This window comes from Syngnathus leptorhynchus, chromosome 13 (assembly GCF_054491065.1).
Source record: "Syngnathus leptorhynchus isolate UIUO chromosome 13, UIUO_Slep, whole genome shotgun sequence".
Taxonomy (NCBI): domain Eukaryota; kingdom Metazoa; phylum Chordata; class Actinopteri; order Syngnathiformes; family Syngnathidae; genus Syngnathus; species Syngnathus leptorhynchus.
Genome location: NC_141207.1, coordinates 2,596,236 through 2,611,573, shown reverse-complemented (window position 1 = coordinate 2,611,573; position 15,338 = coordinate 2,596,236). Strand labels below are relative to the sequence as shown.

The 15,338-nt window shown below is 39.6% G+C and overlaps 1 protein-coding gene across 3 annotated transcripts; it reads right to left on the bottom strand.

Annotated features, from left to right (window-relative positions):
• Positions 1-501: 501 nt before the first annotated feature.
• Positions 502-11,018, bottom strand: LOC147046919 (GRAM domain-containing protein 2B). 3 transcript variants are annotated; one of them, XM_085928655.1, is made up of 13 exons: positions 10,784-11,018; positions 5,861-6,037; positions 5,496-5,559; positions 5,051-5,123; positions 4,865-4,968; positions 4,648-4,746; positions 4,478-4,549; positions 4,236-4,304; positions 3,981-4,074; positions 3,369-3,464; positions 3,037-3,142; positions 2,682-2,789; positions 502-2,241 (listed from the first exon to the last, which is right to left on the bottom strand). In XM_085928655.1, exons 1-13 carry the CDS (start codon positions 10,873-10,875, stop codon positions 2,223-2,225), a joined length of 1,173 nt encoding a protein of 390 aa, XP_085784781.1. In that variant the 5' UTR covers positions 10,876-11,018; the 3' UTR covers positions 502-2,222. The 3 variants fall into 3 exon arrangements, with proteins under 3 accessions (XP_085784781.1, XP_085784782.1, XP_085784783.1); XM_085928656.1 differs by having other exon boundaries at positions 5,861-6,034; XM_085928657.1 differs by lacking the exon at positions 10,784-11,018 and adding an exon at positions 6,659-6,862.
• Positions 11,019-15,338: the final 4,320 nt, after the last annotated feature.

Below are 15,338 nucleotides of genomic sequence, written 5' to 3'. Positions count from 1 at the left end.
AATACCAAAGGGCCCTGTTTATATTAAGATTTTATATGCTTTGACCATTTTGTACACCCCTATAGCTTGTGGTGCATTTTTAGGAAATATACAATTGGTCATCAAAATGATTAACACGTGTTAGAGGCGGTATCTTCACGGGCCACATAAAATGATGTGGCGGGCCGTACCTGGCCCCCAGGCCTTGAGTTTGACACCTGTGTTGTAAAACAAGGAGCCTTGTTAAAGCAGTAGTGGTGAATGTTTCTCCACGAGATAGCAAGCTTATGTACCACAGTACAGTACAATAATCACATGTGCAATACATAACTTTTTTCTGCTCATTGGGAAAACTTTCTAAGGTGGCTCACGTTATTTAAATATCGTTTGTGAATTGTAAAAACTGCCTCTTTTCTGAAGTCTGTGAAAAGGTGGGGCACTCTTACATTGTTCGTTTCTTGCTAAAGGAGGGAAAAAAAGACAAGTCTTGAGGGAAACAAAATTAGACAATTCTTTGCAACGTTTGATTTATTTTCAACAATAGCAAAGTCATCTCACAGAGACTACTTTGAATTACACAAAATGCAAATAAATATATATATATAGAGCCATCGTATAATTAAGGATTTTAACAATTGTTACAAAATGTACACTTTGAATAGTGCAAAACCACACAAACGCTGACCTCATCAGGATTTTTTGCTTGAGGACCGTGGATGTGTGCGTGTGCTACCCCCTGGTGGGAAACTGACAGTACTGCGTGTGTCTAATGCAGCAAACCAAAGTCGTGATGCAGTGTATCTGCTCCTTGCTGTGGAAAGGAGCACCTCCACAACAAAGTGTGAGCTGTAGCGTGGATATATGAATCACCAGGCAGGTGGGAGAGGCTCTTACATAGAAATAATCAAGTCAAGCAAAAAAAAAGTCAAATTACTAAAGTGGCGAGTTCTCTCTCCCTCTCTCTCTCAAAGGGTCTGTGGAGAAGCACCCAAGTCAAGACATAGAGCCCAGTGACAAGCACTAGACTTTGAAATGACAAAGGAATATCTACTTGGTGGGGGGTCATGCCCACCAGCCCTGAGTGAATACACTTTGAAACAAACAAAAGAACTTAGCACCGCCAGACAAACACCTGAAAAGACAACTTCTCGCCATTTCTACTCAATCCAGTGTCTTGGATTGTGACAGGCACAACGCATTTGGTAAAGTGCACTCGCTTCTTTCAACTTACATATTTTCTTTCTTTCTAAGACATTTTCTTTGATTTTAAAAACAGCACATCGGAATAAAAAGACATTTTTGCCATGCATAATACTCATTTGTTATGGTTTGAAATTTTGTGTTATCATTGAAATTTGGACCTTATCAACAATTGCGGTTTGGAGTTGTCCTGCACTTAGGGAAGTCAGTTCCCCTACATGTAGACCCACAATAACCATTAGCAATACATGATTGGTGTATCTAAACAAAAAAAAACGAAATTTGACTCAAAATGTTGAAATGCTACTCTGTCCAAAAACCTCTGCTGACAACACATTCAAACATGTTGTCCAACTTTGCTGACAACCTCCGAGCATTGATCAATAAACTTGTTAAATCACGTCAAAGAAGAAGAAGAGACAGAGAAACAGAAGTAACATGAGAGGAGACCACTGTGGGCTGATTATCATCATCATCATCATCATCATAGCCCACAGCAGGTTAGGTAGGAGGAGAAGACATTCAAAAGAGAGGTACCCACATTTACAATAAAACAGACACGTTCCTACTGCTGCAAAGACAGGAGGAAGGGCGAACGCCATGGGGAGAGACGTGCACATCTTTGGCTAGCGGCAGCGCGAAGTCTACGGTGCCGAGGTGCACGCAACAGCTGGCTAATGCTGACGGGTATAGCCCTGTTCGCTTTCAAGGAGTGCAAGAAGAGGTGGAAGGATCGCTCGCACGTCCTCTAAGCTTGGCTTTGGTCCACACAGCAAGACACGCTGCAACCAGGCAGGATGTACATGCGTTTTGGCTCGGCTCGGTGTGACTTAAGTGGTGGAATCTTGTTTTTTTTTTTAAACTACTGCAAGCTTAGCCCTTCAAGTTTAAAAGTTGTCTCAGGAAATTGCACAGTTTGGCCAACTTTCTCTTGACGTGACGGCTCTTGGGTGCACGTTCCGAGCACGTGAAGAGTTTTCAGCAGGGAGTGATTCCTCCAAGTCACAAGTCAGTCATTCGACCTCTCCATCTGTCGCCGAGTGTTATGTGTCTTGGCGGTACCTAAAGGAGAGAAAATGGAGTGAGTGAGCGAGTGAACGAAAAAAGCACGTCAAGCATAAGTGTATGGCACAAGAATTTTTACAATTCCCCTTTACTTGATGTCATTGTGAACTTGCCTTGCAGGTAGGAAACCACCCACTCATTTCCTCATACAAGTGTCACTTCTCATAACAAGACTACTAATCACTTTTTTTCTCCCCCGTTGAGGAGCAATTTTTGCTAACGAGGAGCAACTTTCTAATTTTGAGGCGCATCTCTGTTTATCCGAGACGCAATGTGAATTTTGATTTGCAAAATGCAATTGAAATCTGCTCATTATGCCGAGCCTAGCATCAAATTTACATTTCGAGAGCATTTTAGATTTTAATGTGATGCCCAAGCTGTATCGTTAACCATTGCTCAATTCATTTCATTCGTGCTCGGCATGGACGACGACTTACCCGCTCTGTAGGGTGAACTCTGGCAATGCACCGAGCGACGTCAACTGTTCCTCTAGAGCCACAATACGCAAGCCAATGTAGCCCGAAGACAGCAACAGCACCACCACCCTGAGGAGCGGAGACAAGTTGAAACAAACACTCACACCCATCTATGCGGGCATAATAATTACTTGAAATGTTGTGAGGAAAACAGAAGGTTTGATCAACCGTTTGCAGTGACATGAGACTATACAAACGTAAGAGCTTCGACGAATCGTTACCGAGATGAAAACCTTTTGCAGGAGGACTATGAAGCAGATTTAGCTTATCGCAAGAAGACAGCGTTGACGCGAGGAGCGAAGACAAAGCGACTTACAGTATCAAGTAGATAAAGAGCAGCGTGTTGAGGGTGCTGGCCTCTCTCTGAACCAGCAGAGACTTGGCCTTCTCCGGCACATTCCAAACCCACCAACCACCAGCAGCTGCGGGGGGGAAGCAGACATGCAAGGACGACATTAACGTCAATGTCACGTTGGCGAGCGCCGTCTAAATTTGGCTTTCCGTTATCATTTATTTAAGAGCGTTCAAAAGCTGGACGCATACAGCGGTGCACTAGAAAACACTGCGTTTTAACATTCTAACATTTTAGCACTTAAACAAGCATATAGTGGGAATTCTTTTTTTTTTTTTTTTTTTTTTTTTGGATACCTGAAACAGGCAGATTGTCCTCCAAAGATGAGCGGTTATTCTGCGGCTCACGCAGGGTCTTGAAAGAAGATTCTTTTTCATTGGGTAGTGCAGACTCTGCAGACAAAGAGACATCAATGACTTGGTTCACACTACCTGCCCAAATTGATCAGGTTACAGATTGTTTGTTCTCCCACTTTTTCACGCTTCTTTGTCAAGTGTAGTAATTTGATTTGAGGCGAAACTAAGGTTGCCTCAGCTACATCCCTTTCACTTGTCAAGTCTAGTAATTTGATTTGATGCTAAACCATGGCTGCCTCACCTATGTCCCTTTCACTTAGTCCAATAAGCAAGAGTAGGTTGTTGCTACTTGCTAAATACTTACAAGCCAAGTGCCAAAATTGACAAATTTATTATATTTCCTTATTTTACGAGAAACATTTTCACAGAATTATCCCGCACTAATCAAAAGTCAACAATTGCGTGATAATTGTAGATTGAATCAATCTTAAAGAATAACAAAACCTTATTTTCTATTGTCATGATGAACTAACAAATTATAGATGTGTGTTTTTGCCAAAATATTTTGATTCAATGTGAATAGAAAAAACATTCAAAGTGTTGACCTCTCACCTTTGTTTGTGCTGTCCAGAGGTTGGTCCTGTAACGACTGTGACTCGGACCCGTCGAGGTCAAAGCTGCCATCCAGACTGGACTGGCTGGAGTTCTGTCATGATGGGACACAGAGACAATAATGAGGCACACAGTTGCTGACATGACATTTTTGTGCATGACGGAGAAGACGTGACTGAATTAAAATCTTCTCCAGTGGTTTCAATCCACACCCAGCAAAGGCAGAAAGCAAAAACGACAGTATGACTTGCTTACCACCAGTTTGTTCTTGTCATAGCTGTGCTCTGCAGAAGAGATGACTGGACTACTGTTGGCACTGCGGTCCTGTAAACGGAACACACGTTTATGATGACGGTACTGCACAAACTTCCTAGTCTGCAACACTGCCCCCTTTCTTTTCTTTTAAATTGTCCCAAGTCTTGTTTCTTGCATCACACTGCGTTCTTTATCTACAGTTTGATGAACCTGCAAGCTTACTGCCGTCCTTGACCACTCACCTCAACTTGAGGACAGACGGAGCGCAGCAGCTGATAACAAGCTTCTCGGTTCCGTAACGAGACAAACAGGAACTGAAAGACATCGGGGAAGAGGACAGACAGAACGTGAGCTACCTGCTCGGCTGTCAAACGTGATTACAAGCTCCGTTGGTCTGAAGAGGAGAACTCACCTTTTCTCCCTCTGAGGTTCGGACTGACAAGGCATTTGGTACAAGCAGAGCAGTGTTCTGTTTTTTGACTATATGAATGCAGGAGACGGGGATCACTACCTGGAATGGTGTCAACGGGGAAAATCAGATTAAAGACCAAAAAAAAATGAAGAAATCTGTCCCTAAAGGTTTAGGTAGGCTACTGTAATTTTGATTTTGCAACCGGCTGCCTGCTTACCTTGGTGTCCTTGAGCAGAACAGAGGAATGGAAACAGGCATGGCTGTTAGTAATGTACAGTCTACCATGGTAGGGCACTTCTTTTTGCAGGGCACAGATGTATGCTGGGGAAAAAAAAAAGTGGTACATTTCAACAGTCTAATACAGAGCTGAGTCAAGTTCTTCTCTTGATTCACGTTTACCTACCATGTATTAAGTCTTCATTTTCTGGAATGTCTGGAAACAACTTGTGGAATGTTGCATTGTGCTTTATGAAACTCTAAAAAAAAAGAGAAGAAAAAATGATCAGTCATTTTGTAAAGAAAATGGCGAACCATATATCCTTCGACCCATCTTTTTCTCATGCGACATTTAAACATCAGCCCAAAGTTGTAAACTCAAGTTACCTATTGCCTTCTCTAAAATTACAGTCTTTATAACTACACACTACAAGTTACATGAGTTCCACACACCGCAGGAAATGAATTCTGCAAGAAATGTTTGGCAGTTTATTTAAGGTGAATTGTAGGTCTCAGCTTGTGCGACATTCCAAGTGGGACTGTTGTGTTTGCACATGCTTCCCAACAACAGAGAGGCACGGCTCCTCCTAATATTACAACAGCACACTTCAAAAAAGGTGAGGAGGACTTACGCTTTGTGTGCCGCTAGCCTTAGTACTTTCGAAGCCTCTGCAGTCAACGTCCAAAGTTTGCGACCTAAAAATACAGGATAGTTGTGTATAAACCAGACATTTACTCAGTTAGCCGCGACACTATTTGACATTCCTGAAACCTCATATATAGCCTTGATATCATGAGGGCAACACACACACACACTTAAATCATGTGAGCCTGAACAGCGCAATGATGTGTGTCACAACCTGACCCAACTGCTTCAAGTCTTGTGATACATGTTCAAGTTATTGTGACGCCATACCACACCACAAACGTCACATTCTGCGTGTGATTTAAGGCATTCTACTTTTTCAAAAATGTAGCTCTGACTTGAAATTCTTACCTGACGGATAACTGTCTGCTGAGGGTTTTGTGTTGCTCCTGGAGCTCCAGCTGAGCGGTCTCCAGACTCAACGCCTTCTTGGCCTCGACTTTTTTGATGCCATCTTTGCTTAAAGTGCTCCTGCTCTTCTTAACTTTGGCTGGCACTCCGCCACCACCGCTCTCTACAGGGTAGCTGCTGGATACAGAAAAAGACAAATTTGATATATGAGAATCCGTTTTGATACGCACCAACACATTTTTCATGATCTTTTTTTGTACAGTAAATAAATCACCCATTAACAGCAATGTGAATCTACACTCTTTTGTGGTCTCAACCATTATTTCACAACCATTGTTGTTGTTACTTTCCTCTTGTGAGACGTCATTCTATTGCATCAAATGAATGCGGTGTATATTGGGAAAGGTGAAGTGTAAAATCTTTGCAAAATTTCACCTACGGAAATATGCTGCGCAAATGGTAATTATGACGACACAAGTTTTTTTTTTGGAAAGTACAGGTGAGAACTGAGCTTGAGCTCAGGAGATCACAAAGACTTTCCATAAACTGCAAGTGTAATTTATTAACCTGTATTCTATACTTAAAGCGAGAATGCAAAAAAAACAACACCTGTGTTTAAAATTAAATGTCACACATGTCCTTTTTTGGGGCTAGCCTTGGGGAACAAAATGACACCTGACTGACATGTAGAAGTCTTTGCAATGCCATAGCTTACAAAAAAAAAAAAAGTCCTAATTAAAATCAACAAATGGTACACAATTATTAGGTGAGGAAGGGGAAAAAAAACATCCACCTTACCTGGAAAACTTAATCCTTTTTGATGAACGAAAACTCATATACCTGCTGACAGTTGGCATTTCCTTTACTTGCGGGAAAATAAAAAAAAAAGGTTCAAATCTATCTGAAAATATATCTGGCTTCAAAGGAAAAGCTCGGTTTTCAGTCAATTTAATTGCAATCCTTACGGCAGGGAAAAAACTGTCTTCATTGTGCTCTGTTTTGTATGAATGCCCTGAAAGAGGAAGCCACTACCGTGAGTGCTTGTGGTGGTGTGACACTCCGTAAGAGTGACGTCAAATATAACCACTCCCCCCCTGAAGCCAAACAAGCATGAAATAAAGCAGCAGTGCACACATAACCAGAGCACAAAGTGCACTTATACAAATGGACACACAAACTACTTTTGAACCTTTCACTTGCAAATGTTAATATCAATATGTTGTTCTTCTTGTGAACAAGCAAATGTAAAGCAGATGCAAAAAAACAAAAACAAAATAATAATAAACTGCTCAAACTGGCCAGTCAAGTTATAATTAACTAGGAGTGGTGCCACGTGATTATATTACATTTGAAGATTAGCATTCGGACTATACAACAAAGAAGCCAGCACACAAATGATAATACAAATAAAATAAATAATTGTCCACCGCTTGGTGTGTTCCAGGTGAGAATGTGCTCTGCCAAGCATCACATTCCACATCTGGAGCAAAGTTCAAGCGGTAAAGGGAAGATGAGCAATGGAGCCTTAGTGGGAGGCAGACCATGTCATTATGCTTTACTGCATTAATCATTTGAGTAAAAGCTAGGAGTGGTGAGCTAATTCTAGTTCTATCTTGAAGGCATGTCCATGACGCATGTTTCAGCAGAACTTCTCAATGTTGTGATGAGCAGGAAAAAAAACAAGGTGGATGCCCCGCCCACCACCACCTGGTCCGCAGACAAACATACAGACATTATTTTTCTGTCAATCTGTCTGCTCCATTTCTTTTTGACATGAGGTTGAACTAAAATGGTCAATAGAGATGGTATTCAAAGAGCATCGTCACGGGTTTAGAAAGTTTTTGCATCGCACTCCTGCCACTTTCTGACTTTATTACATTGAATTAGCAAAGAGCATTTGGTTTGCCGTTTCCAGGTTTATCCAGAGTTACATTAAGATGGTCTCCAAATATGCAAATCACATACAGAAGAACAATTTACATGACAAGAAACGAAGGAAAAACGAGTGTCATTTTCTTTATCTATTTAAGGAAAAGTAAACAGTCATTTTCCACAAGACGACAAAAATGGTACAACTAAACTCATTTTAGTTTACTTTGTCACAAAAAAAATTTCATTTGCACGTTTGCGGACGTTTTACTTGAGGAGAACCACATTCTGCACTTTACAATTGATCCATTGAGCTCATTGAAATACTGCTAAACATAAAATGGAAATCTTTTTTGAAGCTTCAACAACCGCAGCCCGACAGTAGTCTAACTAAATCAAACACGTCCCCAGGCTTGCTTTTAAACCCATTAACCACCCACCACGTCAACATTCACATAGAGATAAGGACTTGGTGATTTTCCAGTCTTACCTTTCGAAAACCTCAGCGCAACCATTACGAGCAACACATCTCCGTCTCGTCACTTTGCTTCTATTCATGTCTGCAATGTTTTAAAACACTAGGGAGGAGACCTTTTGCACTTAGACACATCGACTGATTAATGTAATGGGAGTAAAGGTCTTTTCCTTTTCCTTCTGAAGCAACACCCAAGAACTAACACAAGAGGCTGAAATGCAAACTAGAGGTGGTTGGGGTCCAGGCCGAAAAACACAATGAGCTTTGTCTTTTCTAGTGGTCAGACTGTGTTGTTATGGAAATGGTCATAGCAGTAGGTGGTAAATGATGGGGGGGGGGGGGGGGTTAACAAACCTATGTACTTTTAAATTGGTCCTCAAATGACCCAATTAAATAAGAATTTGATTTAAACAAATTTAGTACAATAGAAATGACAATTAGGGAAGCTTGGAAAATCAAGTACATTTAAAAAAAACTTTTTTTTTTTTAAAGAAAAGTGTGAGATTACTATCTTCTGGAGAAAAACGTTTTGTCTTGCTTAAAACTTCCAAGGCATCATTACAGCTTGATTCCTAGAATAATGTTTCATATCAATTAAATTCAAGCTAAATGTTATTGCATACACGGTAGGTTTTAAGGCCAACATTTTAAGATGCAGGTATTTTTGACGACAATGTATTTTGTTATGTGAAACAGAACTTTGGTGGAGTATATTTAAATGACATTTGTGGTATATAAACTTTGATGAAAAATTACTGTAGAGGTTCCCAAGATTGTCAACACCCAAATAAAAGTGCACAAGAGAAAAGTAGAGCAAAACCGTAAAGTACCCACTTTTGGTTTCAACTCTGTGATTACTCCTCTTCCACACATGACGGGCGGCTATGACAAAATATGAAAATTAAAAGGCAACTAAAATATTATTCTGGGTTACAGCGACCAGGATCAATGTTGAATTTACAGGCGTCCAGTGTTGATGATACACAATTTGAGCTTTGCACATTGGTTCAACGTACTCTGTAAATATAAAATACATTTAGCATTAAATGAGAAATGGGCACTTGGACTTGCCAGCCGGCCTAAGTGTTTGAGCATTAACAGAGCAGACAGGAAGGGCAGGGAAGTCAGCTACTTGCTAAGGCCAAAAACAAAACAAAAAATGCAGTTAATGGCAGCCTGCCAGCCTGTAGATGCAGTGTGTGTTGGTGTGCAAGTTTGCGTCCGTGTGCATGCATTACCGGCAGTCAATGTGTGTTTGTGAAAAAGTCATGCGGCCCGGTGCACGCAATGCCTCACATCATTTCCTGTATGTGGACCGGCAATGCAGACAGAGGCGATCATTCTTCAAATTTTTGCAGTGAGCGCACACATGAGCAAAAAGATACGCCAGGGCTATTCAATTATGAATTCAAATCAAGAAATGTAGACACATGGTCTCAAACACATGATGATGGTTTTCTCTGTATGTTTTTTTTTTTTTTTGTTAAAATTCAGCCAGCCACTTTTTCAAGAACAAAGGAGTGGTCATTAGCTCTGCCTTGATAGAGGCAACACATGACTTAAGCTATGACCAGCTGATTTGTGGGCAACTCAAAACATTTCAGCTAACTTCAGGCAACCTTCTTCACAAGGCTTGAGCACATCCCACGATTGAAGTTCGGCACTGACCGCAGGAATCAAGCATGACGTTTTTTTTTCATCCTCTTTTGTTCCATTTGGAAGCCACCATGAGATCTGAATAGCAATATTATCATTACAAGAGAATCAAACTCTTTCTCTTTGCCTGCATAACACCACGCAGTACCTGTGACACGATTCATGAGATCAAGACCAATTTCTTAGCAAACAAACTCACTGATACGTAACCATCCCCCATGAAGTTTCTGTAGAGGATAACTGTGCATATGCACTTAACCAGGTGATTTACAAATGTTTCAGTCTTTTTGGTCTGCCAAGAATATATAGGAATAAATAGTGACGCCAATTTGACCCACATATAGTGAGATGGATGAAGTAATGATTGCTCAGCATGGGGGGACAGCAGCATTTGGTCAGTAGGGTCATCACTTACTGAAACAGTCACTGACGTAGTTCCTTTACGGTCGCACAGCAATATATTTCATTTAAACATGACAAAACTAGTCATTTGACTATTTGTACGTATTTTACTATCGTCACATTCTGCGTTAACAAAAACTGCCGTGGGGTCAAGGCTAATGAATTAAAGACTGTGCACACACACATAATTTGCAGAAATAATCCAGTTTAGCATCGTGTAGATAAAAAAAAAAATCGATTGTGTTAGCATCTGAAATGCACAACTTGTGACACGTATGACCCTTCATTTAAAGGTCTTAGCATCTCCAGACCACAAGTTGGCTAACTGGCTAGCATAGAAGCAATATTTTTATCTACGACTATTCCACGTTGCAAATCTATGGCAATTCAAAATATCGATCCCCATTCTATCAGATTTTTTTTTTTATGAAACAGGGAGATTTGCAGGTATCAATGAAATGACAATCGATGGTTGCATCTGTTCTATGGGTGATGCTGTAGCTAGCATTCGTTCTGCTTACCTCTCTTTCATATAGTGCTTAATTCTGACAATGGCCTTCTCGTCGATCTTCCGAATGAAGGTTTTCAAGCGTTCTCTCTTGTTTTCGAGCATTCTTCACCCGCTGCCAGTGGTGGTCAGTTCGTGAGGAAACGGAGTACCACGCCAAGGCTCACAGCTCTTGTTTAGGATTCTGCCTTGACCCCGCCTTGAGTCATCCACTGCTGCTGATTAGGATAATGCCCTTAAATCGGACCAAGTCCACGAACCAATGAGCATCGAGAAAGGCTCCTTAAAAACGGTCATGTCAGACTGATCATCCAATCAGATTGGAGTAGTGGTTTTGGATCGACCGCCCACCACCTTATATGGGGAATGGGCGTCTCATTCATTACATCTGGAACGCGCTGTATTATTATGGAAAGTCAAGGACCTGCGTAATCAATAATTTACTCAAGGCGTTAACTTATCACGTGTATACACCAGCATGCGAATAGCAAACTGTTTGATGGAACCTGCAATAAGCTGTTAATATTTTTTGGTCTGTTTTCTGGCACTCGATCATTTTCAGATCCCACCACGTAAAACAAAAATATTCTGATCAATAGTATTATACTACAGTATTTATATTTACTTTTTCAAATGTAGCTAAATAGAGTAGATCAAATATCAAGACACCAGTCAGTTTGACATTGAGTATCTAAATACAGCACAAAAAGTAAGGAAATTAGTTTGTGGTAGATTATTTCTTTGTTACAATATCTTTATTGAAATTAAGTATATGCTTATAAAGCTTTTTTATTAAATTATCACCCAATTTAGTAAGATGTGGGATGACAAATTTGCCAAATGTTCTCTGCTAATGTAAACAGCTTACTTTGCTGTCGTCCTTTACTCTTCTTCTACTGGATGAAGATTCAATGAAACAAGACATTTTGGCAGTTTAGATTTAACAATTTATTTATTTACTGCTACTAAGGTTATTGCTCAGTAGCATGTGGAAGAACCATAGCCACAGCTCGTCTGCACCTTCTCCTCAAATTGGTCATTTGCCTGGATTTATGTTGAATTAATAGCCAATCATGTTTCTATGCTGAGGCATCAACAATTCTTGGACTAACACTTGGTTAAAAACTTGGCAAATGTGCCATTTGCAGTGGCAACTGGTAGTTTTTAGTTACTGGTGCGTAAAAAAAATTGTATCATGCTAACTTTAGGGCATTTTAAATAGTTGGAAATTCTTTCTATACTTTTATTACATTACCTAAATAATGCTTTTGTCAGGTTCATTGACAGATAACATGTAAAAGCTTTCTAAAGTCCTAGCGAGGCAATTAAAGGAACAACAAATCATCAGCACCATTGAATGCATTCATAACTTTTTAATACTTTTTTTTGCCTGCCTTCAAGCTTTATGTAGACTCATTTATTTGTTCTTGCACAGATGCACTCACTTTTAAATCAAAATCAATTTCCCTACTCCCTACTTCATTACAATCATAATGTATTGTGTTGCAAAATGATGATAATAATCAGTATACTCCAGAAGCTGATATGTTGTTTTATTGCTTATCTGACCTTTTCAGGATTGAACTTTAGCAAACAATTGGCTTAGTTCACTGATACAGTAAATACTTGAGCAAGATTTTATATTTGTGGCTGACCTTAACACTAGAACACCTTAGATACCTTTCACACCAAATTTACCAAGGACATTGCTTTGGTAGTACATTAGTGTTCTATTGACACAGAAACTAAACATTTATGTAAGCCACGCTGATGACAAGGTCGAAGTAACTGCATTCCATCTACACTGTTGGTGGCACAGGAAAAAGATCTAAGTCGTCGAAAGCCAACAGTTACTTGCAGAAAACAATGTTCAGTAAAAACAAAATTTACCACTCGGCATGAATAAAGTAATTAAATAAGACATATGTTCTAAAATGAACACTGTTAGAAATGATTAAATCCATCATGCATGTTTTTTTTATATCTGCAGAAAATATAATAAAAGGCTGAAGTATAATGCATGATTAGACAACAGACACATTTTAGGGTTTGGAGTTACAGTAGAGCCTCGGTTTTCGAACGTCCCGGTTCTCGAACAAATCGGTATTCGAACAAAAGAATCGAGATTTTTTTTGCTTCGAAATTCGGTTGTCGAACCTGAACCGAGAAGACCTGCATGCCAACTGACTCAGTTCGTTATTACATTCTTGTTAGTCTGAGGATTGCATCAACTCCAATCATGCCTCCAAAGGAAGCAAGTGGGAGCAGTAAAGCCATCCTAAAACACAAAGACGCTCCCACAGCAATGCGACAGTGAGCGCCCGGCGCGCTGCGGTTGCGCGATCGGACCAAATTAAGCTCCCTGCGCACTGAGGTCCACTTCAATTTTGGAAAGTACATCAGGAATTTAAGAATATTTTCTAAATTTCAGCGACAGCTCTGAGCGCGGTGCAGTTGCGAGTCGGCGACGCGCTACGGTTGCGCGTTCGGCGGTGCGCTGCAGTTGCACGATCGGACAAAAATGCGCAAATGAAAAAATGTTTAAAAAATGTGTTTTTTGTTTTTGCTTGGAAAGGATTCATTATTTTCCATTATTTGCAATGGGAAAACATGATTCGGAATTCGAACGATTCACTTCTCGAACAGCCTCCTGGAACGGATTGTGGTAGAAAACCAAGGCGCCACTGTATTTGTTAGGTTTTGGAGTGGGGTTCCTAAATAAATGAAAGTTTGTACCTCCACACTACAGTACAGAACAGGATTAAGGACAGTGAAGAAAATAAAGAAAAGAAAAGAAAAGAAAAGGGGGTGACAGGATTCTGACTTTTTCTCAGAATTTGGACTTTAAAGTGACAATTCTCACTTTAAAGTTAGAATTCTGAGAATAAAGTCAGAATTCTGACTTTAAAGAATTCCCACTTTCTGACTTTAAAGTTAGAAGACTTTATCTCAGAATTCTGACAATCAAAGTCAGAATTCTGATATTAAAGTCAGAAAGTGGGAATTCTCACTTTAAAGTCAGAATTCTGACTGTCACCCCCCACTCCTTTTTTTTTTCTTCACTGGTCCTAATCCTCTTCCGTACTACATAATACGAATCTGAAATCAGTGGCCAGGTCATACCAAAGCTATCAACAACAAAAAAATAAACATCTGATTGACGCTACCAGTCTGCAAATCAAGTAAAGCACACATCTAAAACATCTTGTCAGTTCACTGAGCCGAGGGACCACCACAGTGTGCATCAGAATCTCTCAGTTTCAATATGTAATATTTTGACAAAAATAAAAACCTGCTTGATTTTCCTTACAACACAACTTTTGTTCGGATGTTTTACTTCTCTGCAGACCTTGGTAATGTAGTCTATCTTGAAGTAGTTTACTGAGGGTGGAGCACACGCAGTGGGGCAGCTATGTAGGTCAGGAACAGAAGTGACAGTGTAAATTAATTGAGATTTTGCACTGTATACTTTTTCAGCTATAAGTAGTTAATGCAGGCATGATCAAGTAATTATCACAATACGTTTGACAAGAACGTTATTCATCAAAGTAGACATCAAATAAAATACTAGTACCCTGGAAATACAAAACAAAGTGGTTTCCAAACAACACTATGAGGAAGGATTCAGTACAGCATATTGTTTATGCTAATGAATTAAGTTCAGGGAAAATGGCCATGCAAATATCGGGAAATGTGCCACGTGACATGTTTTGCAAATATTTACACTGAGTCACAAAACTGGAATTATTACAGTGGAGAGAGTCAACATTTAAAAAGAAAAACAAAACAACTTACACTGGCGCTCAAGCTCAATGAAAGAAACATATAGACGGTTTTAAATACAAAACCAAAGACACATTTTGAATTATTTAATATTTCATTGTTATTGAAGAATATAAGTTGCGAATGTCATGATCCAAGGAAGAATCCAATAACCGGAATACATTTGCTGAATTTCAGAGATAAATATCCCTAATATATTCAAGCACCTTTTGGACAAGTTACAATGTTTGCTAACAAACACTTAGGCAGTACTGAACTAAGGTTATTGTTAAATAGGTCGTAGCTCACTAGAATGAACATGATAATTATTTCTAAACAGTTAAGGTTTAACAGTCTTTGGTTGAAATAAGAGAGATTAACAGTAAATCATTTCAAGGTTTTTCGTGACCAAACTCAAGCACGTGGAGTAGGTGTACATTTGGGGATTATTATAATGTAATTTGGATTTGACAGAGGTAAACACAGATTGCCTTTCTAGTTGTTGTTTTTTTCTTCTCTTTTTTTCTCTGATATTCAGCACTCATCTGTCTGGATATCTATTTTCAGACATCCGTGGTGATGGAACAATCTGATTATGAATTGTACGCATCACTCTTTAGTTGCACTTAAATGTGGCTTTTAGTGATGTAACCACAAATAAAAAGGATGACAGATTGTTTCCTGTATGGCCAGTTATATAGTTGGAAAAACAACCACTTCATTATCTAAGTTGCCAACGAAAAATCTATGTTTTCTTCGACACGAGAAATACACACGTTATCAAGTCTGCATGAACAAACGTGTCA

Bases quoted from the DNA above. Each gene is read 5' to 3' on its own strand.
- LOC147046919 (XM_085928655.1), bottom strand. From the start codon at position 10,875: ATGCTCGAAAACAAGAGAGAACGCTTGAAAACCTTCATTCGGAAGATC. The intron at 4,305-4,477 runs GTGAGTGGTCAA...TTCCGTTTACAG, and splicing joins CCGTCTGTCCTCAAGTTGAG to GACCGCAGTGCCAACAGTAG. The intron at 4,075-4,235 runs GTAAGCAAGTCA...CCATCATGACAG, and splicing joins ATGACAAGAACAAACTGGTG to AACTCCAGCCAGTCCAGTCT.